This window comes from Polyodon spathula, chromosome 57 (genome assembly GCF_017654505.1).
Source record: "Polyodon spathula isolate WHYD16114869_AA chromosome 57, ASM1765450v1, whole genome shotgun sequence".
NCBI lineage: Eukaryota > Metazoa > Chordata > Actinopteri > Acipenseriformes > Polyodontidae > Polyodon > Polyodon spathula.
In genome coordinates, this window is record NC_054590.1 from 335,638 (window position 1) to 360,637 (window position 25,000).

Genomic DNA, 25,000 nt, shown 5'->3' on the forward strand with positions numbered 1-25,000 from the left:
GCTTGCAACACCACTGCACAGAAGAAACCAGGAACTGGATTAAGCTGAAAGCAAGTTGAGAGATAGCCAACAAGATAATAAAATGAAAAAGAAATAAAATACAATAGTGTTTCATTTTGTGCAAATATCTCGCAGCTTTTAACAAGACCCCTAATCAGGAATCTTTCTCACATCTCCCTTCGTTGTTTTAAAAATGTCACACACCGGCTTCTCTAGTAGATAATTGTGTGAGGGGTGCTGGGTGCAGTTGTGGGTGTGGCTTCTCTAGTAGATAATTGTGTGAGGGGGCTGGGTGCAGTTGTGGGTGTGGCTTCTCTAGTAGATAATTGTGTGAGGGGGCTGGGTGCAGTTGTGGGTGTGGCTTCTCTAGCAGATAATTATGTGAGGGGGCTGGGTGCAGTTGTGGGTGTGGCTTCTCTAGCAGATAATTGTGTGAGGGGGCTGGGTGCAGTTGTGGGTGTGGCTTCTCTAGTAGATAATTGTGTGAGGGGGCTGGGTGCAGTTGTGGGTGTGGCTTCTCTAGCAGATAATTGTGTGAGGGGGCTGGGTGCAGTTGTGGGTGTGGCTTCTCTAGCAGATAATTGTGTGAGGGGGCTGGGTGCAGTTGTGGGTGTGGCTTCTCTAGCAGATAATTGTGTGAGGGGGCTGGGTGCAGTTGTGGGTGTGGCTTCTCTAGCAGATAATTGTGTGAGGGGGCTGGGTGCAGTTGTGGGTGTGGCTTCTCTAGCAGATAATTGTGTGAGGGGGCTGGGTGCAGTGGCAGGTGTGGCTTGATGGGGATGGGTGGGTTTTGGCTGTAGTTGTGGCCTGTCTAGTAGCTAATGTCTGAGATTGAGCCGAGTTAGCATTTGCAGCGCGACAGTCAGCAACAAGTTCAGCATTTTGATCCTGGCTAAGCTGCCACACACATGACTACTGGGTATCTGGGTGAGGTAAAGATGGACAGTAGAGGTTTTCCAAACGCGATCTCTGCCCTTGAACAATCACTTAGGTGACTACGACAACTTTGGATTAGACTGTGCTCCAGTTTAATTCAAGCTTTTTCTGGTGACACTCCTCCTTTTAAGATAACTCTCCATATTTACTACACTCCTGAATAACTACTGGGCATGTGTACTGTATGACGGCTTGGGGATACTGAACCAGTATATGGGCAGTGCTGGAACTAGAATGCAGGTGGGAGGCTGGTTATGAGTGGACACAAAGAATGTAGGTATGGCTTCAACAACAGCTATGCATGGGAGGTGGGAGGGGGTCTTTTAACTGAAGGACAGGGTGTTTGACAGGAGCGGGGCAAACCCAGGCACTGATTTTAAAATGTTTGCGGATCCCTGATTGCATGACCACAATCCCATCCCAGAGGTATGTTAGAGACAGGGAGAAATGGTTTCCTCCAGCACCAGTTCAAGGGTTGAGGCAGGCTCTTCCTATTGTCTCACACAAATATTTTATACAGTTCTAAAACTTTAGATCACCAATAAATACCAAAAAAAAACAACCACCTCAAAATAAAGGATGGCATTTACATATCAATTAACTGTAGTCCTCAAGATTTTTTTTTTTTTCAAAACCATAATATAATTATATTGCAATTGTGTTACTGTATCCTAACTAGGAATCTGCCATCTGTAGTAATACCCACACTTACAGACAACCAGGTTTGCAGAAAGACCTCCTCCCCGAGGGATCAGAACACATCCCAGGCCACTCAAGACTAGTTTACTCTTTTCCACAAATAGGGTCTGCATATTAATTTGGGGGGGGGGGGGGGGGGGGATGTGAAATCCATGACACACGTCAAAATACACCGGCAACGCAGAGGCACCTATTGCACACAGAGCTACGATCAGGAAAGCAGCTCAGACAATCAATGCATGCTCTCTCCAAACACACCGGACCGCGTTGAGAGTACTCGTTGTGAACAGCAGATCGTGGCGGCTGCAGTACAGGCTCGAGGCTGGTCAGTGCTCCTGTATGAAGTGTGTACTGTCTCCGAATTCCATGTCTTGTTCCTTTCCCGCACCCCCAGCGCCCTGCATGGATCTCCTGGACCCTCCCAGGCGGCTGTGTCTCACGCCAACACGTTGACGTCCCTGAGTGCGACGGTGGTGTCGGGAGGCCGGTCTCCAGAGGGGGGTGCCGTGGGGACCGTCACAAAGGCACTGAAGGTCTGAGTCAGGATCTGCTGCACTGTCTTGCGCAGATTGATGTGCAGCCGGGCCTGCGTCTGGTAGAACACCTCCACGGCGAAGGACTTCATGGCGCCTCCGCACAGGTCCTCGTACAGTGGCACCGTGTACATCCGCGACGTCTGCAGAGAGTTAACACAGGGAGGGGGAGAGCAGGTGCGGGAGTTAATGTTAAGTTTCCTATCTATGTATCGATTTTATCATGCACATATGCTTCTCACTTCTCGAACCCGGTAGAGTTCACACAAACTGTTTGAAAATTTCAAAAAATGTAATGATAAATTTGTGACCGAGGAGGATATAGCTGCAACTTTTTTGCGTTGTAAAAGCGCTGTTTATTTAAAAAGTGCAGACCTGCCACCTGTTTGTTCTGTTGACCTTTTTTTTTAATCTTGTATACACTTTGCGCTGCATCCTCAATGAAATTGCACAAACAACAAAAGACAAGGTCAACACTATGAAACAAAGATCCTTTGCATACGAAGACGCAGCACCGCTTGCAGGTGTATCCAGAGCATAACGGCTTAACGTGCGCCCCTGCCCTGTGGTTCCGTGGTCCCCAGGTACTCACGTGGCTCTCCAGGAAGCGCCTCACTTTGTACAGGTCAGGGTAGTAGCAATTCCGCACCACGATCTGCAGCCAGCGGATCCGAACTTCTGCATTCATCGAGTCGAGCAGCGTGGAGTAACTGTGGGACAGCCGTGTCATCACCTCTGAGGGGAGAGAGAGAGAGAGAGATTAGCCACAGTGTATAGGCAACAAGCTCAGGTGTGTCTCATACTCTCTCTCATAGTGATCAATCTGCTATGCAATGAGAGTCATTTGGTTTCCTTCGGTATTTGTGATTTCAGCACTAGGCGAGGAAGTACCGTGAGACAGGGGCGAGCGGTCCAGCAGCTTGTCCAGAAAGAGCACGGTCTGGAAGGTCCTCCAGGTGGAGAGGTCTTGCCGCGCGATCGCAGCAGAGTCCAGCGGCTCAGAGGTCCACAGCCGGAACAGAGATTCCACCGGCTCTGTCAGGCTGCCACCCTGAGAGAGGTCCGGCACAGCCAGGGGGGGGCCGCAGGCATTTAACCAGCGCTCAAACTCCAGACCTGAAGAGGGGGAGAGAGATGTGTAGAGAGAGAGAGAGAGAGAGAGAGAGATGGAATAGAGAGACAGAGAGAGAGATGGAATAGAGAGAGAGATTACATCTGTGGGAAGGTATCTCTTAAATAATTCTCTTTAAAAGACTAGTCCATTTCCTACCCTGTATTGGCATCAATGATCCCCTTTAATTATTGAGCAGTTAAAGAGAGACAAACAGTTAGTCAGGCAAGGTGGCAAACGGGAGGGGGAATGGCAAGCAGACAGGAAAAACAAACAGAAGCATCTAGGCAGACAGACAGACAGACAGACGTCCCAGCCCCCTCCTCACCCTCTCGGTTGGCCACGCAGCGCTCCTTGAGCTCCGGGAAGAAGCCCAGGAAGAACTCCAGCAGGTCCTGAGCCACCACGCTGGTGAACTTGAACTTCTCAATGTAGGCCTGTAGGGACAGGGAGTAGGAATCAGCCCCGACTGGACTGGACCAAAACAGGCTGCAGTCCCAAAAAAAAAGGGGTTTTCTAAACCAGGGCTTCTCAAACTTGGTCCTGGGGACCCCCTGTGTCTGCTGGTTTTCATTCCAACCGAGCTCTCAGTTACTTAACTAGACCCTTACTTGAACTAATAATTTGCTTAAATTAGACATTTTTACTTGTTTTCAGCTCTTAAACAGTTGCAGTTCGAATTACTTATCAAATGGTATAGCTAACTTGAAATATGCAACTTTTTAAGAGCTGAAAACAATTATAAATGTCTAATTAAGCAAATTATGATTTCAATTAAGGGTCTAGTTAAGTAACTGAGGGCTCAGTTGGAATGAAAACCAGCAGCCACAGGGGTCCCGGAGGACCAGGCTTGGGAACCACTGCTGTAGAGTGTGACAGACAGAGACACACACTCGAGGACTGGTTTACTGTTGGACTGACCCTGAGGAAGGAGTCGAAGCGCTTGGTGTCTCCGCACAGCTGGGAGAGGTAGGACACGAAGCAGTAGCCCTTCTCATAGGTGAATAGGTTCATCAGACTGCTGGGGTTCACACCTGCCAGGGGAGAGACAGACAGCACAGCGTACACACACACACACACACACACACACTTTGAGAGGCACTTCGACAAAGTATCGACACTGATAAAGTGATTGTTTCCTTTACGTTTCTTAGCAGTTTTACTTAAGTGTAAACACAGTAAACACACCCTGACAGTTTAATCCAGCCCCAGTAATGAACAAATATTGTAAAATGACTGAGCAGCTCCCACGAAAACACGAGTACTCCTCCACACCCCCTTGCTTCAGACCTGGTTCAAACTTCACTTGCAGCTTGCTGACAGGGTTGTTATCTCCCAGCAGCCTCATCTGTCTGTGCAGCGCATCCAGACGAAACACCGTCTCCAGACAGGTGAAGGCAGAGCCTGGAGGAGGACAGCAAGAGACAGTGAGAGAGGAGAGAGAGACAGAATGAGAGAGAGTGAGAAAGAGTATCACACAAGCTAGCGGGCAGCAGTGTGAGAAAGCTTGTACCCCAGGGGCAGGTTTTTCTACTCTTGTAATCTGGATAACAGCGATCCGGATTCTGCAATCCTATATTTGGTGATTGAGATTACTTATCTGGATCATTTTAATCCGTTTTTTTCAGAAAATGTCATTTATCCAAATAATCACAATTACGAAATCTAGTTGTTTTTTTAATTTTAGGTAGGCTAGTTCTTAACAGAGGCCATTATTTATGATATAACCTCACTTTACAAAATAAATAAGATCGTGGTAATAACGAGTAATACACAACTATTTAACAGACAGAGACAGTGAATGAGAGAGAAAGAGAGAGAGACAGAGAGGGAAGGACCTTAGCCTGATGACCTTCATCAGTGTGTTACATTGTTTGCCTTGGGTCACAGTCAAAAAACAAAATGACCTTAATAGCCAAGGGAGCAGCCAGTTATACACACATGGTTGTTTATGTAGTGTAGTTATAGCAGCTCACTATATGCAGTAATGCATGCAGTCCTGCAGTGTACTCTTCACCCCCAGTGCAGTGCACAGGGTACTTGCAGCAATCCTGCAGTGTACCCACCCCCCCCTCACCGTAGGCCTCGGTGGTGATGCGTCTCTGTGCGTATGTGGCCAGGCCCTCGCTCAGCCACATCTCCTCCCACGTGGCATTGGTGACAGCGTTGCCGAACCAGCCGTGCGCAATCTCGTGGATGACGTCAATCACCAGGAACTCGCTGCTCTCCAGGATGGATGAGATGATGAAGGTCAGGCACGGGTTCTCCATGGCAACGATGGGGAATGAGGGCGGCAGGAACACAATGTCATACCTGTGGGGGGGGGGGGGGGGATTTACATTCCACTTGTTCACAATCAAACATCTATATTTGTGGAAATTCCCCCCCAATCCTCTACACCTCTGCATCTACTATGTTTCTTAACGTTAAGTGAAGGGCGTTCCTCCCTCCCTCCGTCCCTCTCTTACCTTCCCCACACGTAGGGTCCAAACAGGCTCTCCGCAACAGTGAGCCAGCGCTCCACCAGACCGCTCAGCTTACTGACCGCTGCACTCAGGAGGCACGGCTCCGCCCAGATCCGACTCCTGCAGGAGGCAAGACAGCAGCAGGGTGAGCAACTGCACAAGAGGAGGAATCAGACAGGCTGCACTGCGCCTGGAGACTGGAGTCAGACAGGCTGCACTGCGCCTGGAGACTGGAGTCAGACAGGCTGCACTGCGCCTGGAGACTGGAGTCAGACAGGCTGCACTATGCTGCTGTACAGCGTGTTTTAAACTGAGCTGCTGTACAGTGTGTCCTAGGCATGGGATGACATCAGTACAGTCAAAACATACTTTAAAACTGACATATCCTTAACTGAGATTTATAATATAAATTGCAAAGGAGGGAATTCAAACTCACTTTCTCCTTTAATCATTGCTCCATCTCTACTGAGATGGAAACCTCTCCATGGATTATCTGACACAGGAAAGGTGCAGCTAATTAAACTGGTCGGATTGGTCCAGCTTGTTTCAGAATTGTGCAACGAGGCAGGAGAGCGCCTCACTGAAAGGTAAGCACACTTCAAACATGCGCAAAACACCCTGCCCTGATAAACCAGGTCCTTACCGCGGCCCGATGTCAGCGGGCGTGAGGTCCCCAGCCACCAGCGCCACGAGGTACGCAGGGACAGGGTATTCCATGTGGAACTGGAATGCCTTCTCGTGGGCGCTGTATGCACTGCGGGTGGCACTCATCAGAACCTGCACCCCCTCCGGAACCTGGAACACACACAAGCTTTAGAGTCTCAGTCTCGTGGTTACATTGATCCCATACACAAAAAAAAATATTATTGAGGGCGTTTGTATGCTGGGGCTTGGGAGTAAACAACCAAGTAAGAAAAAAAAAAAAGTTTCAGTCTCATTTGAATTCCAGAACATGCCAATCCTCTGAACGTCAGGCCCAGTTAACTGCCCTTGACTTCATACATCTCATTCCATAAAGACAATGGGGGTCAGCGATGGAAATAAGACTCCTGTTGCATTACAGTTTCACCCATTCATAGTAAAACAGGAATGGATCAAACTGCTATACAAGCCTTCCTTCCACCCCTGGATGAGACTCATGAACAGCAGGTCCCACAGTGTCAGTGCTGGCCCCTATGACTTACCCGCACAGTGGCCGAGTAGGTGCACTTCACAGCGGGCGTGTCAAAGCAGGGGAAGAAGGAGCGGTTGCAGACAGAGTGTCCCTGTGTGAAGACAAATGGCTTGGAGTTTCCACAAGTCAGCTCCGAGTCCAGCCACCAGATCTGCACAGATAGAAGACAGCAGAAAGAGTAAGAACATGAGAAAGTTTACAAAACGAGAGAGGAGGAGGCCACTCGGACTATCTGAGTTCATCTGGTTTCCAAGTAGCAGCTGCTTGATCTCAAAACTTTGTCAAGTCGGGTTTTAAAGGATCCCAGTGATTGTGCTTCAACAATATGACTAGGTACCCATTCCATACCCTCACCTCTCTGTGTGTGAAGAACTGTCTCCATCTCTGTGTCCTAAGTTCTGCCTCCACTTCATTTCCAACAGTGTGTGCTCTACTCCTGGTTAACTTTGTCAACTCATTTTAAGATTTTAAAGACAATTGTCTTCCCCCCCTAGTTGTTCTTGGTTCCAGGCTTAGACTAATTTCCTTCATCCTGTTTGTGTCGCTCATTCCTCTAAACCCTGCTAGGATTAGTCTGGTTGCTCTTGGCTGGAATCTCCAGGCCACAATGTCCCTTTGGTGCTGTGGTGACCAGAACTGGGCACAGTATTCCACGTGCAGTCTCACCAGAGGATCACACAACCTCATCTTAACCTCCTAACTGGAAGCTAGTTTAGTTTAAAAACATCTGGGATTTATTGAGAGACATCTGCCGCCTGCAGGCAATGACACAGGATGATCTCAGGAAGGCTATAAAGGGTTTGAGCGGACAACAACACAAACAAGGGGTCACAGCCAGTGCAGAAGCAACCCCCTCCCCCAAACACAGGGTCTGTAAGACAATGGACCCTACCAACAAACTGTGCAGGGGTGTGTGTGAGTGGAGGCAGGACACAAACATCTGTAAACAAATGAGTTGTATTCGGATTGGTCGAGCAACTGACCCCAAAGTCCAAACAGAACAAAGAAAAAGTTTCTTCTTATTTTTGTAAAGTGCCTCAACCCCCGACACACTGATTCTGAACTTGATAGAGACAAACACACAGTCTTCTGAATGATTGTACAGGTCCTCAAAATGAGACTTTCTTTAACTTCTGACCTTGAAAGTTTTAACGAATGTCTATTTATTTTTTAAAACCAGTTTAAAAGGCATGTTGAATATGATAAATTAAAAGTGCTTTATTGAAGTGTTGTTCTATACCGTTACAATGGTTTCACTGCCTTTGCTTCTGCGCTGGCTCTTCCCTGCTTTGAGCAGACAAGGGAATTACCCAGGCAAGAGGATGCTTTCATTTATTAGACTGGCCGCTTGTCCTGCTCTGACCTCCAGCCTTGAGAAGCACCTCAATGTGTGCGAGGAACTGCAACAGATCACTCAGCTGCTGATCATTTTGCAAAATGCCACATAAATCATGAAAACTCCTCAATACACTGAACAGAGAACTACAGGTGCACCAGACCACTGCACATCTGCATTTTAATATATGTATATTCTATGCTCTGTTTTATACATTTTCCAGTAGGAGACAAACAATCTATAATAAGTGTAGCCTAGACTGCAGAGTTATTACTTTGTCCGGAAACAGTTAACAAAACAGGACACAAGTCCTGCAACTGAAAACACAAGCACACAGATCCTTTTTGCAACAGTAATCTGTCATATACATGCACTGAGTCCTGTCATCACAGTAAAGTTGCACCAGGTAAAGGCTAATTATAGCAGCAGCTGTACTCTGCACGCCCTGAATACATAACCCATCATTTGCATCTCTATGGGTCTGTTTGCCGTGTGCACACCTCCGGACCGTCAGTAGGAATGCAGGGAAAAGGTTCTGATGACTGTTCAGTTGCTTTCATCTGAAGCTGGTTTAAATTGACTAACAGTGACTTCATTTAGAGTCATTTGTTGCCACTGTGAGAAGCTCTTAACAGAATACTGCTAATTGCAATGTTGACCTGCACTTGTGATGATGTGTTGGAATGGATTAAACGAGAATGAGGAAGGAAGGCTGTGTGGTCCAGTGGTTAAAGAAACAGGTTTGTAACCAAGAGGTCCCTGGTTCAAATCCCAGCTCAGCCACTGACTCTGTGTGACCCTGAGCGAGTCACTTAACTTTCTTGTGCTGCGTCTTTCGGGTGAGACGTTGTTGTAAGTGACTCTGCAGCTGATGCATAGCTCACACACCCTAGTCTCATATTTTGTAAAGCGCTTTGTGATGGTGGTTCACGATGAAAAGTGGTATACAAAGATTATTATTATTGGGCATTGGGATTTGATCTTAAAAGGGAATTGGGAATGGAAGAACAGGAATTGAGCCCGACTCTGGTGTTCTCAATGAAATCTCTCGCTCAGCTGCACCACTCAATACAAACTTGATTCTCAATCGTCAAAGGTTCTGAGGAGATCAAGGAACGCAGCAGCCACTTCCTCAATACAAATCCATTCACTGTGCCCAACCACAGACAAGTGGCATTCAGCTGCTCTGGTTACGCTGTTGCAAATCCAGTGTGCCAAGTTAATTAAAGTATTAAAACACCCCTTGGCAACACTATCCAACATGTTCACAGAGTGGTCAGTACGGCTTTACATTGAAACACACCTGCACTGGGGCCACAACATGACGCATGTTGCAACAGAGCCATGAAATTCATGAGCTACAAAATCCTGACTGGTGCCTGAAATTCACAGCTGGTCTCGACCTCTGCAAGTTAAGCACCCTGGGATATGCTTGTGCAGCATGTGCTGAGAAAAGGACCAGGAGGTGTGGACCACTGGGGCACAGCAGCCAGGCATTCTCACTGGACACCTAATATACAGTCCTTCACCTTGTTAGCGTCCCTATCTATGGATCGACTTCACAATGCAGATATGTTTGTTTTTCTTCAGTTTTAGCAGGGCAAATTCTAAAACTCAACAGACAGTTCACACAAAGTGTTTTAAAATCTCTAAACATGTAATTTAATGAATGAATCCTGTGCGTGATCAAAACAGCTGTTCTGTGACCCTAACTCAGAACATCACATCCTGCTGAACACAGAACCGGGTCACTGTCCTGTTCCTGCAGTATAATGTTTGGCAACCCATAGACCCCCCCCCCCCAAAAAAAAAAAAACAGACTGTGCGAATCGAAAGCAGCAACTGCACACACCTTGAACAGCACTGCTAGCAACACGCGATGTGATGTCATAACTGCATACACACAAAGGGCAGTAGGGTTCTGGATTAACGTCATGTTGTAATCGATGATATTTATAAATAGCTGGCCCTTTTCTGCAACGTGTTTCACTGGGCTGGTACATGCCAACATGTTCTAATTTTAGTATGAGGCGTCACCACTGTTGCTGTTTGTTTTCGGTAACCTGATCGTTATTACACGGATAGTGTGTGTGTACCGGACTCAAGACACACTCGTGACACGCAGCACTTTGCCGTGTCACAATCATCATTAAAAATAAACCTGGCACAGTGCTAGCGATTGCAAAGTTGTCATTGTTAGGAATGGGCTACGAAATCATATCCTTAATTTCTTAATTCAGGTCAGTGTACAATAACAGCCTTAAGCTGTTTTCCTGGTGGTATAACAAAAATAAAAGGCTTTTTTTTTTTCTCATTTGGAAACAATAAAAGACACCACTATATAAAATCTAAGCGAACACAAACGCGGCATCCTAACCCTATACCTCTCACTGTCCGAGTGCACACACAGAACAGTTCGGCTCGGCTCGGTCACTGTTCGACTACTTACAGCCGGTCCGTCGGTGGTCTTGTACCGAATGGTGATCTGGAAAGTGTGCTGCGGTCGGATGGCGGCGGGCAGGCAGATGGAGAGCGAGGATCCGTAGTCGGTGAAGGGGTCGACCCGGTAGGTTAGGGACGTGCGGACCTGGTCTCCGCCGGTGCTGGCGCTGTGGACCTTGCAGTCTATGGAGTGGATGAGCAGGGACTGGTGCGTGTCCAGAACCAGCGTCTGCACGTCGGGCTTGGTCGAGCACAGCTCCAGCACCTGACGGCCCGTCATTTCTTTATCCCTGAAATTGAGCTGCAGACTGAGATGGAAATGCCGGAGGGTGAAGCTGTGGAAGTTGGAAGCCGAGGCGATGTCCACGGGGGGAGACTGCCCCATCGCCGGCATACTGTTAATGCTCTTCTCGCTTTTGTTGTTGGGGATCGTTAAAACTTTCCGACAACAGCAAAGCGTTGTGCGCTGAATGTCGGACATGTTAAAAAAAAACAAAAAACAAATAACAGCAGTGGAATAAATAATAAGCACACTAATAATACTAATACAACTTACATAAACAACGAGAGAGAATGAAATAAACCAAAAAACAAACTAAGAGGTAGTTCTCCACGGACGCCGGCAATGAAACACACGAGAGGTAAAAAAATCTTTAAAAAAATTGAAAAATGACAACAGCTGAGAACCCCGTTTCAATGAAAGCAATAAATCACGTGAAATCCATGAGCGGCCCCGGTAAAAACCATTGGAGCATTGCTGTATTCCTAGCTAGTCAACGACAGAAACAAAGCAATTCAAGATGTGTTTTCTTCTTTTTAAAAGAGCGACACTAAGAAAAGGAGAACTCGACTGAAGTTAAAATTTAACAAGCTGAGCTGTGTGACTCCCTTTGAAAACAGGAAGTAAAAACACCAGAGGAAATAAAAATCAGAGGCCAGAGAAAAAAGTTTCACCCGGTAGGGGCGCTGGCGAGCAAGAGGCTGAGTGTGTGAATGACTCACAGTGTTCGTGTGTGTGCATGTGTAAGCGCAGGCATCTGACACTGCTAGATAACCCGCATTACTGGGGAAAATAATACTTACAAATGTGCAACCTTGAATTCAGCCTTGGCTTCGGCACAGATGAAGACACAAGCAGCTTTCTGTTCTAGATTTTTCACATGTGTTGTGCAGCCACTGCTGTTCTTGAATGTAGTAGATACCCCCCACCATAAAATCTACCTGCCTGTCTGTGCTGATTATGCAATGGAAGGAAAGGTATCCTGTTACAGAATGCAAACAAAGCTTCATTCAGGACCTCCAAATGCACCCAATAACCCCTGTGTGGGTGCGTGTGTGCGTGTGTGGATCTATGCAATGCAGCATGACACATGCACTGCTGGACCTTGATAACCCTATCTCAATGATCTGTCTGGTTTCATTAGGCAAGCTCAGCACTAATCTTGGAGCACCTCACCTGTGTGCTAAACAGGGTCTTTGAGAACGCAGCCTGATTGCTTCAAGCATCTGTTGAACGTTGAAAGCAGGCACTGTGCTGAGATGCCTCTCAGTGCGTTTGCACATCTTTATATTCCAATGCTTTCTCATGGACTGCAAAAACATCCCAGACTCCTCCAAGCTGCCTAATCCACAGAACAGGATGCGATGTTCTTTTAGCGATAGGCTGAGGGACTGCGAGGTCAAGCCGAGACCTTCCCGAACTCCCTTTGTTTGCAGGGTCTTTGTCAACGTATGCAGTGCACCTGGCAGAACTGCCAACTCAAAGGCCTCTTATAGAGGTTGGATTTCGTATAGGACAGCTGCTAAGTCAGGACATGGACCAGTTTTAGACTGGTCACCACAGTTGAATTATTCTCAGCCCTAGCAGGTGACTGAACCAATCTCCCTTGGATGAGAAGCATTATTTACAGTGTTGAAAGAGCAGTGTGGTGCCGTGGATCACGGAATCTATCTGACCCAAGAACACCGAAGGGATCATGGGGGCTTCATTGAAGTGTTTGAAATCCTAAAAGGAGCTGACAGCTCTATTTTAAGCACAGCACAGAGAGCAGGACAAAGGACACAGATGGAAGTGGAGTGGTGACTGAAGGGTTAATCGGTTGCCACATTGCTGCCACTGAATGACGGAGTTCCTTTCAGAGCTGACTAAATCCTGAGATCAATCAGTGACCAAGAACCGGATGAGCCAGACTGAATGACCTCCTCTCCATTATAACTCTTCTTATCTATCTAGAGGAGTCCAGATGGTTTAAACTAATCTTGATATGAGCTGCTCTTTCTTTGATGTCAGTTACAATCCTGTCCACAGTGCACCTCCACAAGGTCAGCAAGAGACAGCTTAAGCGGCATGTTGCTAAGCACTTTTTTCTGTTTGTTAAACATTATTATTGACCCCTGCTGCCACTGGAATCTCAGCTTTACTGGTCTCGTCAGCACAGCTAACAAGCCAAAGCCCAGTCTGACGATCACGTCTGCTGTTGGAATTACTGTAATACTGTACTGAAACTTAGTTTCTAAATAAATGATGAATAGATCATGTAATACAATGTTTGTGAAACTGAAAACAGGGCTGTCTCTCTTGTAAAACCAAAGCACCAGATACCACGGTTGTCTTTGTTTGCATGTACCAGCTGCCCTTTTCTGTTCTCAGAGCGAATTCCCGTGGCTTGTACTTGCTGGCTGTTTTATCCAGACGCAAACCACAAGCTTGTGCGCTGCACCACAAGTAAAACAGCAGCCGTCTGACTGGATTACATACATGCCAGACAACTCTCACGTGCCCCCACAACTATAAGTAAAGAGATCTTTAAACACAAAATGTTTGAGCCAAACTTCCCTGGGCTGTCAGGGGACCTTTCCTCACTGAGTGTGCCACTTGCTCCCCACTAGAATAGTGGACTGAAATCCCTGCCCGATTGCCATGTTGCATCAAACCCAGTGTAGGCTCACTAGTAGACCCTTGTCCTTTGGTGGAGAAATGCAATAAACATCACATTTATGAACCCTTCTGGTTTCATTTTTGGGTATTGTTCTTCACGATGAAGTTCAGGAAACACAGTCTTCACTCTCTAGGAGACCGCAGTGGAGTTCTTGCTCCAGCTGTAATTATGAAGCAACTATAATTAGTTTTTTTCTGGTAACCAAGCAGCCCATACCTTGTAATCTCAGTGCAGCACCAGTATCATGAACACACATATATATATACATACATACACACACACACACACACACACACACACACACACGTCTTCATGCAGAATGAGTCCATTTAAAAAAAAAAAGAGAAGTCTTAAAAATAATCAATCACTCTGAAGATGATTAAGAAGATTTGTTTCCTTTGACATGCATGTGAATTATTAGTAGTATTAGCAACACATCTTGTTTACAAAACAAAATGCAGAAACCAAAAAGTCTGGATAAACTCAAAAATAGTTTTATTAAACATTTTATAGATTTACTCTGTCCCTTGTCCCCACCTTCCCCTCTACAAGGCATGTACGCAGTCATGCTAAGGCTATCAAAAATATGTAAACTGAAGTCAAATAAAAACTAAAACTTGCATCACAGACTGTCCCAGAAAGCCATCACTATTCTAGTAGCAATCCTTTAGAGGTCTGCTGGTCCCACACAACTGAGTCAGAGTTTCCATGGCAACACACCACAAACATGAGGCAGATCTCTTCACACTTAATGGACTGCTGTACAGCCGAGCCCCACAATAAGTTAGGAAAGAGGCAGAGCGGTCCTGACTGGCTAATACAGTATATTGAAACCTGAACCTGACATGCAGTGACAGGCTGATCAACAGCAGATGGCATTGTAACCCAATGCTGAGGTTACAATGAGCTGCTCAGCACCAAAGAAAGTGGAAACATCAAAAACAAAACAGATTAGATAACTGCACAAGGCTCCACAGCAAAGAACCAGCAAAATCACACCCGAAATGCCACTTGATTAGATAACTGTACAAGGCTCCACAGCAAAACTGCCCCCGAAATGCCACTCGAGTCAGGGAATGTGATGAAATATCTCCTCTGAGCAGGAACCTGACTGCAAGCCAGGATTTAAAAATAAAATAAAACAGAGTTCTTTAAACCTTTCCCCAGGTCAGCTGACTCTCCTGGGTGATAACTCCCACTGGCTGTCTGACCATTCCAGAAACAAGGCAAGTGCCTGCAGCACGGGAAACATTTAAACAGCACTCCCCCCTGACATGTGATGGACATTCGAAACAGCATGATGACAGACAGTAATATTTCAGAAGCACGGTACGAAGCCATGGGCTACGAAAATGAAAAGACTGTCCAGCAGGGCATAAAACCTGCCTCTCACAGCCTTATAGGAAACACATTTCTGTACAACTACATGGTAAAAAGTCAACACTGTGAAAACACAGTACCCAAATGAAAAAGTACAAAATAAAATTACATTATCACAGTAATATATATAAATATATATACACACACATTGTGTGTATCTATAGATACATGGATTATAATTTTTTATATCTATGGTTCCCTGAACCACATTATTTATAGGAGTGCATTTAGTATTAACGTAGAAGAAAAACAGCTTGCTCTATAAACAGGAGTCTGTGTCATGACGAGACTTGGGGGTCCCTCCTCCAAAACACAGTGCAACACACCCGCCCTTTCGCCGGGGCTAACAGGAGGGCATGCCAAGGCTGTGCAGAGTCTCAGGGACAGGAATCCGCTCTACTGGCAAGAGAAAGGTTTCCACTCCCGGGTACATAGGGTCCTTCTCCTTTCGTCGCGTTTCTGCTCCACTGGGGTCATGCCCTTCAGCCCCTCACTGTGATCTTGTTTTCCACAGCAGCCAACATGGCGCAGAATCGAGAGTTTTCATTGGCTAGAAGGTTGGAGGGCTCGTCAAATTCCACAACCTGAAGGAAAGACAGAATCACTTTATTATTATTATTATTATTATTATTATTATTATAATAATTATAATAAGGGGATGGAAATAAAACTCCTACTGCATAGCACTTTCACCCATTCCAGGTTTTAATATAAGCTCGATTAGCCACAGTGTATAACCAGGAGTGGATCAAAACTGCTATGCAACGGGAGTCTTAATTTTCATCCCTGACTGCCATATAAAATACATACCGGGACTTGCAGTATGCAAAATCTGAATTTAAACACAAAAACACACCCAGTCAAAAAGAAAGAATATCATTGTCTGGTAAAAACAAACATGCGGCGAGTGCAACACAGGTAAGCAATGAGCTTTGAAGGTGTGTGCATATTAAACTGCACTTGTCCCGAATGGAGAGTCTCCCGGTGATCTAGTCCGATACCTCTCCCTGGTTGAGCACCATGATGCGGTCACAGCTCAGCACGGTCTGCATGCGGTGGGCGATTGTCAGCGTGGTGCAGTCCTCGAACGCCTCGCGGATCGTCTCCTGGATCAGAGAGTCCGTCTCAGAGTCCATAGCCGCTGTGGCCTCGTCCAGGATCAAAATCTGAGAATACACACACACACTGCAACAGCCAGTAGAACAAGCTAGCAAGCAGGCTCTCTTATTCACTGTCAATGCCACATTATTATTATATTCCATTTAACATCCTGTACATTTAAACTGCAGGATTCATATTCCAACATATGGCGAGTGTTTAACAAATCAGAAAAGCTACCATAAACAAACCCTTGATCACCATTTTATACACCACTTCAGCATATATCTGTGTATGGCACAAACTGTGTACTACAAAATACAAATGAAATAAAATTGACCGACGCTGCACACTCCATGATGTGTCTCAAGTCTAACACCTAGATTTGGCCTGCACGTTTGACAACGGTTAATATACAGATATTAGAGGCATCCTACCCTCAACCAACTCCCTGGTATACACTATTCCTTAACTGCCTCTGTACACTAGGACTCTAATGAATCCTCTAGTGTAACTATCCACTCCCTCCTCCCCGCCTCACCTTGCAGCAGCGCAGCAGAGCGCGAGCCACGGACAGCAGCTGCCTCTCTCCCACCGAGAAATTCTCCCCGTTCTCCACCACCTCCGATTCCAGCTTCAGGGGCAGCTGAGCAATCTGGAAGGGAGAGAAGAGGAGGACTATTATTATACAGGGACGGCAATAGACTCCCATTGCACAGCAGTCTGATCCATTCCTGATTTCACTAGGACTTTAAGATAACCCCAGAGCTCAGTACCTATACACCGTGGTCTAATGAAGCTCGAAGTAAAACCTGGAATGGGTGAAACTGTTGTGCAGCAGGAGTCTTGCTTCCATCCCTGCTATAGCTGCAAACCACTGGCTCCACCAAAACAAAACCATATGCAGCTATTGTTAATCTAAGCATTCTTCCCATGAAACTGAAGCTAGACACCACTCTTTTCTAAAATGTCACAAATTTACATGCACACTTACACACTCCTTCATGTGAGTCCTCTCCAGGGCATCCCAGACCTGCTCCTCATTGTACTGTTTGAAGGGATCCAGGTTTGACCTGGAGGCAGAAAAAAAAAAAAACCCACCATGTCAACATTTCACAGAACCGCGCTTTTAAAAAAAAAAAAAAAAAAAGGATGTGCAAAACTACATCTCTATCTTTATACCGCAGATATATCCTGAAAAAAGTCTTCAGGAAATGCTGGGGGAAAAGCAAGTCACTATGAAATCGCCCACATCCCAGTCCTTAACCAGAAGGGTTCTGTTGACTAGTAAAGGGTTACACTGAATAAGATGGTTACATTGATGCGATCAGTTTGTCTTGAAGGAAAAAGAACTGTGGTTGCAAAGATGGAAAAACAGCTCCGCTATCCCCAAGCACAATGAGGCTTTGCCAACAGCCCGGAAGGTCTTGTGCTTGGAAGTTTGGAATGCTGTTTGAAGTTGTTTATCCAGAGCCACTACGCTGGCCGCAGCTGCACAATTAAAAGAGCCTCTGTGTGGATGTCTGGTACCTGACAGTGCCACTGAACAGCACAGGCTCCTGGGGGATGATGGAGAGCTTACTGCGCAGGTCTGCCAGCCCGATCTCATTGATGTTCACCCCGTCGATCTTAATGGATCCGCCACAGGGCTCCACCAGCCGGAACAGAACCACACCCAGAGAAGACTTCCCTAAAACACACATCCAGCATGCGTCACTGCACCCCTGCGCTTACACCACCGTTTACACTTTCTCTTCACATCTTTCAATGGCTACAATGCCACTGCAATAAAAAGCACAGCCCTAACAATGAGCTCAATTAAAAACGCTGCTGAAATCCAAGAGGCCACGCAACAGACCTGAGCCTGTGCGTCCCACAATGCCGATCTTCTCCTTGGCCCTGATGGTGAAGGACACCTTCTTGAGAACCAGGGGCAGATTCTCTCGGTACCTCATCTCGGTGTTGTCAAAAACAATCTCCCCTTCGTGGGGCCAGCCCTTAGGGGGAGCCTTGTTCTTAATGCGGGCTGGAGCCTCCAGAGCTAGAGACTGCGTGAGAGCAAGGGGGGGGGGGGGGGGGGGGGGAGAGAGAGAGGGAGAGAGAGAGAGAGAGAGAGAGAGAGAGAGTCACACAAGCTAGCGGGCAGCAGTGTGAGAAAGCTTGTACCCCAGGGGCAGGTTTTTCTACTCTTGTAATCTGGATAACAGCGATCCGGATTCTGCAATCCTATATTTGGTGATTGAGATTACTTATCTGGATCATTTTAACCCGTTTTTTTCAGAAAATGTCATTTATCCAAATAATCACAATTATAAAATTTAGACAGTTAAACAAGTAGACAGTTCTTAAAAAAAAAAAAAAAACCTATTAAAAGTGGCCGTTATTTATGATATAACCCAACTTAAAATAAATAAGATTGTGGTAATAATGAGTAATACACAACTATTTAAATTGTTTTATATTTAATAAATCACTTAATGTTAGTGCACCTAGAATGCATGCAAATAATGGTTATTTATGCCTACTTAGAAATTAAATAACTAAACCTAAATTTAATAAAAATAAAACTTTTGGAAAATTGAAATGCGTTTTTAGACATCTTCATCCTCCTCCATCGGTCGGGAGTCCAGCATCTCAGACGAGCTTGAAGCTTTTTTTATTAAAGCTATACCACTAAATACATGTTTTCATGTTGCTTGCATGGACACAAACTTAAATATGTAAATATTATAACACTATTTGGACATGTGTGTTTGCTATGACAATTCAAAACAAAATATCGCTGTTCTGTGATCATTTAAAAACTAAATCCACCAGCGCAATAGGATCACATTAATCCCGGTATTTTGGATCAAAGTAATCCTGATCTCCTCTTTAAATTATGAAAAGCCCAACTGCAACATTTAAAATTGCGATTAGAAGTGCGATCGGATTAACAAAATGAAATCTGGATCACGGTAATCCCGATCGCATTGCGATGTTTTAAACACAATTTCACAACATAATCTAGATCAGACACGGAAATCCGATTACCAAAGTTTTGAAAAACCGGCCCCTGGCGTCAAACACTTAAATCAGAAATCTAGATTTAATTAAAAAAACAAAACACCCATACCCACCATACCTTTATATAATGGTTTATTCTCTCCACAGAAGTGAATCGCGCCTCTGTCTCTGAGGCTAGCCGCACAGTGAACTGGAAGAGGCCTGTGAGCTGCAGGAATCAAATATAAAGCAGGTAGCAGTTTGTACAGCTTCTTTGACAGCGTGTGCATCTATTGGAAGCGTTACGACAAACATTAAGCATCTTGAGGAACATGTACCCTTAAAAGTTTACCACAGTAAAAGCATAGAAAGTATGCATTGTAAAGCCCTGGGAGGTACATGAAGCCATGTTAAAAATCACAGTAAACCATGGTAAACGTATAGTATAACCTAGGGAAAAGCATGCATATTATACCATGGGAAAACTGCAAATTTACTGGTGTGAAACTTATAGGGCATATATAACCTGCACAAAATGTAAATGTATAATACAGCACACGGCGCTGTATACTATTCCCTGGCTCCGCATGTCCAGGCAAAGGGTTGCGTGTTCCCACTGACCTGCACTGCGTAGGAGATGGCAAGCCCTGCGTATGCTGGAGGGATCTGCCCGTGCATGAGAACTATCATGAGGCCTGTGATGCTGATCAGAGACACGCTGATGATGTCCAGCCTCACTGCCAGCCAGCGCATGGCACAGTTGAACAGGTAGAAGGGAGCCTGGTTATCATCCAGCAGCTCCTGGTACCTGAGAGGGGGCAGAGACAAGGAAAGGTATGCAAGAACCGGAATACCCCAGGAATGGAAATAAGACTCCCATTGCATAGCACTGAGAGCCGCACCTGGTTTTACTACGAGTTTCGTTGAACACACCTGAGCTTGTTACATACACACTGTGGCTAATCAAGCTTGTAGTAAAACCTTGAATGGGTGAAACTGCTGTGCAACAGGAATCTTATGTCCATGCAAGTATTCCCTTCAGTCACTGCCTGTACAATTTCATCAAGTTTCCTATCCATGTATCTCCTTTATAATGCAGATGACTTTTTTCAATATCTTGGCAGGGAACTTCTCGTACACAGCAGAGTTCACATAAACAGTTTCTATTTTTGAAAATAATTAAATGGGGAGTGCAATGGACATGCAGGGATAAGGAGAACTGTGGAGCAGACCTGGTAAACACTGACCTGTGCAGGAACTCTGCTCCCTTGTCGTAAGCGTGGATAGTGGTGAGCCCCTGGATGCTGGAGGTGATGTGTGACAGGAAGGGAGACTGGGTGGTGTTATCCAGACGCTTCAGCTCTCTGATGAAAACCCTGCAATGAAAACAGTGGGGGAGGGTGTCAGGGCTTTATCTGGTGCAGCCAGTCTTGACTGAAGAGCACAAAGCAGCTTCTGGTAACTTTTTAAGTAGTTAGCTGTAGGGGTACATTTTACAGCAACTTTCACAAAGTAGCTAAAATAAAATTGTTCAGACAACTGGACAAGGTGGAAAGAACTTTAAAATCCCCGCCCCCATGATAAGTGGCCTGAAACATTGCCCAAAGCGTGCAGTGCGTTTCACAGGCTCAAAGCAATGGAGGGAGATTCTGATGCCTTGCCTGGAGACGATGTGCAGGATGATAAAGACGATGAACAGGGGCCCGACCGCCATGAGAAACCAGGGGAACACGTAGCTGATGACGCCCAGGCAGAAGACCACCAGGATGACATTCTGAATGAACATCTCAGCCTGGAAGGGCAGTCTGGTGTCCACTGTGGAGCAGGGAAGCAGACCGGATCACACATACACGCACAAAACAGCGAGGCCGTACATTACAGGGATCAAGCTCAGTGTCTTGATTATTAAACAAACTCCCCAATCTTATCCTTTCAGTCCCTGCACGTGTCAATTGTTTCCCCAGGGCTGAGTCTTACCTTCATCCATGTCTTTTGAGAAGCGGTTGAGAATGCGCCCCGCAGGGGTCGTGTCAAAGAACTTCATGGGACTGCGCAGAATCTTACGAAACAGCTCGTCGTGGAGTCTGGTGGAGGCCCTGAGTGTTCCCTGAATAATCACATTACACATTACTAAAATCACACAGGTGAAGCACACCGGAATACCAGCTCATATTAAAAACTGTTTAAAAATACATAAAGGATTCTCACTAGACAACTTTTGGGGTGTATTATAATTAGCAAACAGCAAATCTATAAATTAATCACTTATTTTATACCATCAATAAATACCCCAAGGATTCAACTGCATTCAGTTGAAGGTCTTGCCAGCATACTGAATAACTGGAGTCAATCGGTGCACATGCAGGGCTGGAATCAAGGCTCCCATTGCCTAGCAGTTTGATCCATTCCTGGTTTTACCAATGAGTTTAATAAGAGTCACCTGAGCTTGCTACTTATACACAGAGGTTAAATCAAGCCAGTGGTAAAACCTGAAATGTTAAACATTACTTTATTAGGAACGCATCAGCTGCGGTTGGCTCAGACTCCTGCCAATGCACCCCAGGGCACAGACAGTGCTGGATAGCGTACCTTGACGAACGCAATCCCACGCACAAACTTCAGCAGCAGCATGAGGACCATGGAAAGGGTGTAGATACCGGCGTAGTACTGCATGTGGGGGTTATCCTTCATGCTGTCACTCAGCACCGTGTCATTGCCCAGCACCACAGATGTGTTCTACACAATCGGAGTAAAAGAATTTAGCACAGGACACCGGACTGGGTTTCTAACAGGACCCCCTTGTAAACAAGGCCTCCGGTCACAATGGGTAAAATCCCCTGGTTAAAATAAATACATCTAAATAAAACACTACATGCCGACAAGGTTACTCTTAAAATCAATGTGAAGACCTGATCAGACACACAGTCCTGTACTCTTACCCCGCTGCCCTGCTTGATCCAGTAGCTCAGCCACCAGTTGCTAAAGGCGGTGCTGCCCACGTTAAGCACAAAGAGAGCCAGGATGAGCAGGAAGGCCACGGGGCCCCCAGATGCCTGGATGTAGGCTTTGTACACAGACCAGGGCACGGAGCCTGTGCCTTTCTCCTCCACCAGCATCAGCTGACCTGGGGGCAGGGCAAGAGTCAGCAGGGTTTGAGTAAGCTTGGCATCACACCTTCCCAATATCAGTCAATTCAGAGACTTGTACATATACACACACACTATATATATTACACACACACTCCACAGGAGGAAGGTACTGAGAATGACTTGTCTAATATTCTACCCACATGCTTGTTCCTAGGTCAATTCGGGGACATGTACATTGTGTGTATAATACATATATATTAGACACATACAATGGAGGGTGGTACTGAGAGACTCGTACCATCATCTTTGTTGACCGTCTTCTCCTTCACAGACCCAGCCTTGGGTCCTTTCTCTGGGGGCTTCTTCAGGGAGCTGGTGGTGTTCTTGTTGTTACTCTGCCAGAGAAACATTAACTTGCTGTTGTTTTTTCCCCCCCAGTTACACACATTCAAATACAATAGTTAACCTTAATTTGAAACTGTACGAGTAACACAATAGCATGTATCTTACCTCAATGTGAGGGGCCTCTCCCAGCTGCAGGCTGTTAAACATGGCAGCATAATCCCCATTCAGACCCATCAGATCCTCATGGGTTCCCTTCTCTGTGATGCTGCCATCCTTCATGAAGACCACCTCGTCACAATCCACCAGGTACTGCAGACAGACAGGTAGGGACACTTAACTTTGTCCATGCCCTGTGGTTTTGTTGGCTCTATTGCACGGATGAAAATAAGACTCCCACTGCATAGCAGCTCGATCTATTTCTGGTTTCACAATAAGTTTAATAAGATACACTTGAGCTTGTTACCTATATACTGTGGCTAATCAAGCGTGTAGTAACTGGAATTGGGGGGGGGGGGGGGGGGGGGGGTGACGGGACTGATTTTGTTCCCATCCCTGTAATACGTACTGTTATTTATTAGAAAGCGAACCGGGAATGTTTACTCAGACTCATTGCAAGATAGGCAACAAAGCTAATTTACAGCATTATAAACGAAACGGCAGGCAGCAGCAAAACTGCTCGTGCATACCTGGAGCTGGTGAGTGACAAACAGGATGGTTTTCTGCTTTAGCTGCTTCTTGATGGCGTTGTTGAAGATGTGGTTGCCCACGTGTGCGTCGAGTGCGCTCAGGGGGTCGTCCAGGATGTAGATGGCGCGGTCGCTGTACAGAGCCCTGGCCAGGCTGATTCGCTGTCTCTGCCCTCCGCTCAGGTTAGCTCCACGCTCCCCGACCTGCACACACAGACACAGATGAAGTCAGGCTCTCCTGGGGTGTGCTGTACAGCAAGGGTGGCCCTCCAGGACCGTGATTAGCCACCCCCTGCTGCACAGAAGATTGTCCCGTCAGTGAGAGACACTCACCTCCGTCAGGTCACCATTGGGGAGGATAGCCAGGTCAGTTCTCAGGCAGCAAGCACTCAGCACTGTATTGTACCTGTATAGAAAAGGAAAGCGCACTCATGTGGAAATTCTGTAGGTGAAAAGTTTGTTTTTATAGGCTAGATATGCTTCAGCTGTCCAGCTTCTCTAGTGTAGGAACTGTGGGAGCCAGGGGCTTGGTCCTTGTGGCAGTTTCTAGGTGGGATTTAACTGGCTGTGCTTTTGTATGAAATGGTATGCATGACTATTCAACTCACCTCACTCAGACATACAGGCTTCGTTAAAGCTTCTGCTTTTCAGTCATGGGTGCCTCATTAAAAGATTTCAGTAACTATTCAGTTATTTGTTAGATACCAGTTTAGAAAGCTACTGAAGAGCAGCATTTCCTTTAGCTACAATCCTGTAACAATCAGATACAGCTTGAATCCTGACTTAACATGGGCATGGTCCACTTGGAATAAAGCACAGTCCCTGACTTTAGAAAATACATGTACAGCTGCTCTGAGTGTGAGGGTTATTCAGAGATGGAGCAGAAACCTGCTGGAACTCCAGTACTGCATTATCACTGCTCCCTGCTGTCTCACCGCCCCCTCGTTACCTGTCCTCCTCGTACTCCTTCCCGAACAGGATGTTATCTCTCAGGGAAGAGTTGAAGATCCAGGCCTGCTGAGCCACATAGGCAAAGTTCCCATTCACAGCGATGCTGCCATCCAGCAGGGTCATCTACAGAGGGGCGGACACAGGACACGACTCAACCGTGTAGCTCGCTCCCTTTTCAACCAAAAAACCCTTTCATGAAATCTGCAGGATTTTTTTGTTTCTTACCTGCCCCAATATAGCTGAAATCAGAGAGGTCTTTCCACTCCCCACACTGCCACAGATCCCAACCAGCTTCCCCTAATGAGGGGAAAACCCAGAAAACATCAGAACAAACACCATGTAAAACCTGAATAAAAAAAACGCACACACACTTGGCAAATACAAAGGGGACATACAACAAAACCTATATAATAAGAACAATTCTATTTAACAGTGTAGGTTCAGCAATTGAATGCCCCCCGGTAGCTGGGTGCTGCAGTACAGTTCTCTCACCTCCTTGATGGAGAGCTCGATGCAGTGCAGAGTCCTCTGCAGTCGCAGGCTAATGCTCTGGATCACCTTGCTCTCATCCTCTGGGCTGTGCTGCTCGTCACTGTCCAACAGGAGCTGTCCTTTCTGCTCAGCCAGCACTCCCTGCTTCCCCAGCCCCTCCTCCTCCTCCTCCTCCTCCTCTTCCTTCCTCTTCCGGTCTCTCCTCCTGCCCTTGTCTTTCTTCAGTTTTGGGGTGCCCTTGGGCGTGGGGTAGGCGCTGGTGCTGGATGAGTCCCATGCCAGGCTGGCGCCTGTCAGCTCTATTGCATTGAGGGGGTTCGATGGCTTTGTCCTTATGAT

General features: G+C 46.2%; 3 protein-coding genes across 3 annotated transcripts in view; all 3 read right to left on the reverse strand.

The window, feature by feature from the left end:
• Positions 1-1,761: 1,761 nt before the first annotated feature.
• LOC121307605 (aminopeptidase RNPEPL1-like) lies at positions 1,762-13,646 on the reverse strand. Its single transcript, XM_041239812.1, has 11 exons — positions 10,704-13,646; positions 6,929-7,069; positions 6,388-6,539; positions 5,748-5,864; positions 5,357-5,592; positions 4,570-4,683; positions 4,201-4,313; positions 3,608-3,716; positions 3,060-3,284; positions 2,761-2,903; positions 1,762-2,311 (listed from the first exon to the last, which is right to left on the reverse strand). The coding sequence occupies exons 1-11, from the start codon at positions 11,175-11,177 to the stop codon at positions 2,072-2,074; spliced, it is 2,064 nt and encodes a 687-aa protein (XP_041095746.1). The 5' UTR covers positions 11,178-13,646; the 3' UTR covers positions 1,762-2,071.
• Positions 13,647-14,113: 467 nt separating this feature from the next.
• Positions 14,114-20,425, reverse strand: LOC121307540 (multidrug resistance-associated protein 5-like). Its single transcript, XM_041239728.1, has 8 exons — positions 20,346-20,425; positions 19,238-19,327; positions 17,972-18,161; positions 17,644-17,803; positions 17,108-17,186; positions 16,655-16,768; positions 16,017-16,181; positions 14,114-15,599 (listed from the first exon to the last, which is right to left on the reverse strand). Exons 3-8 carry the CDS (start codon positions 18,066-18,068, stop codon positions 15,498-15,500), a joined length of 717 nt encoding a protein of 238 aa, XP_041095662.1. The 5' UTR covers positions 18,069-18,161; positions 19,238-19,327; positions 20,346-20,425; the 3' UTR covers positions 14,114-15,497.
• The window catches only part of LOC121307566 (multidrug resistance-associated protein 5-like), a 5,234-nt gene continuing 621 nt past the window's right edge, over positions 20,388-25,000 (reverse strand). The window contains exons 2-12 of the mRNA XM_041239766.1: positions 24,662-24,960; positions 24,395-24,466; positions 24,168-24,292; positions 23,552-23,624; positions 23,219-23,422; positions 22,698-22,841; positions 22,486-22,582; positions 22,038-22,222; positions 21,688-21,834; positions 21,076-21,205; positions 20,388-20,474 (exon numbers count right to left, since the gene is read on the reverse strand). Coding sequence (XP_041095700.1) covers positions 20,455-20,474; positions 21,076-21,205; positions 21,688-21,834; positions 22,038-22,222; positions 22,486-22,582; positions 22,698-22,841; positions 23,219-23,422; positions 23,552-23,624; positions 24,168-24,292; positions 24,395-24,466; positions 24,662-24,960 — 1,496 coding nt within the window. The 3' untranslated portion in view covers positions 20,388-20,454. The remainder of the gene's footprint in view (positions 20,475-21,075; positions 21,206-21,687; positions 21,835-22,037; positions 22,223-22,485; positions 22,583-22,697; positions 22,842-23,218; positions 23,423-23,551; positions 23,625-24,167; positions 24,293-24,394; positions 24,467-24,661; positions 24,961-25,000) is intronic.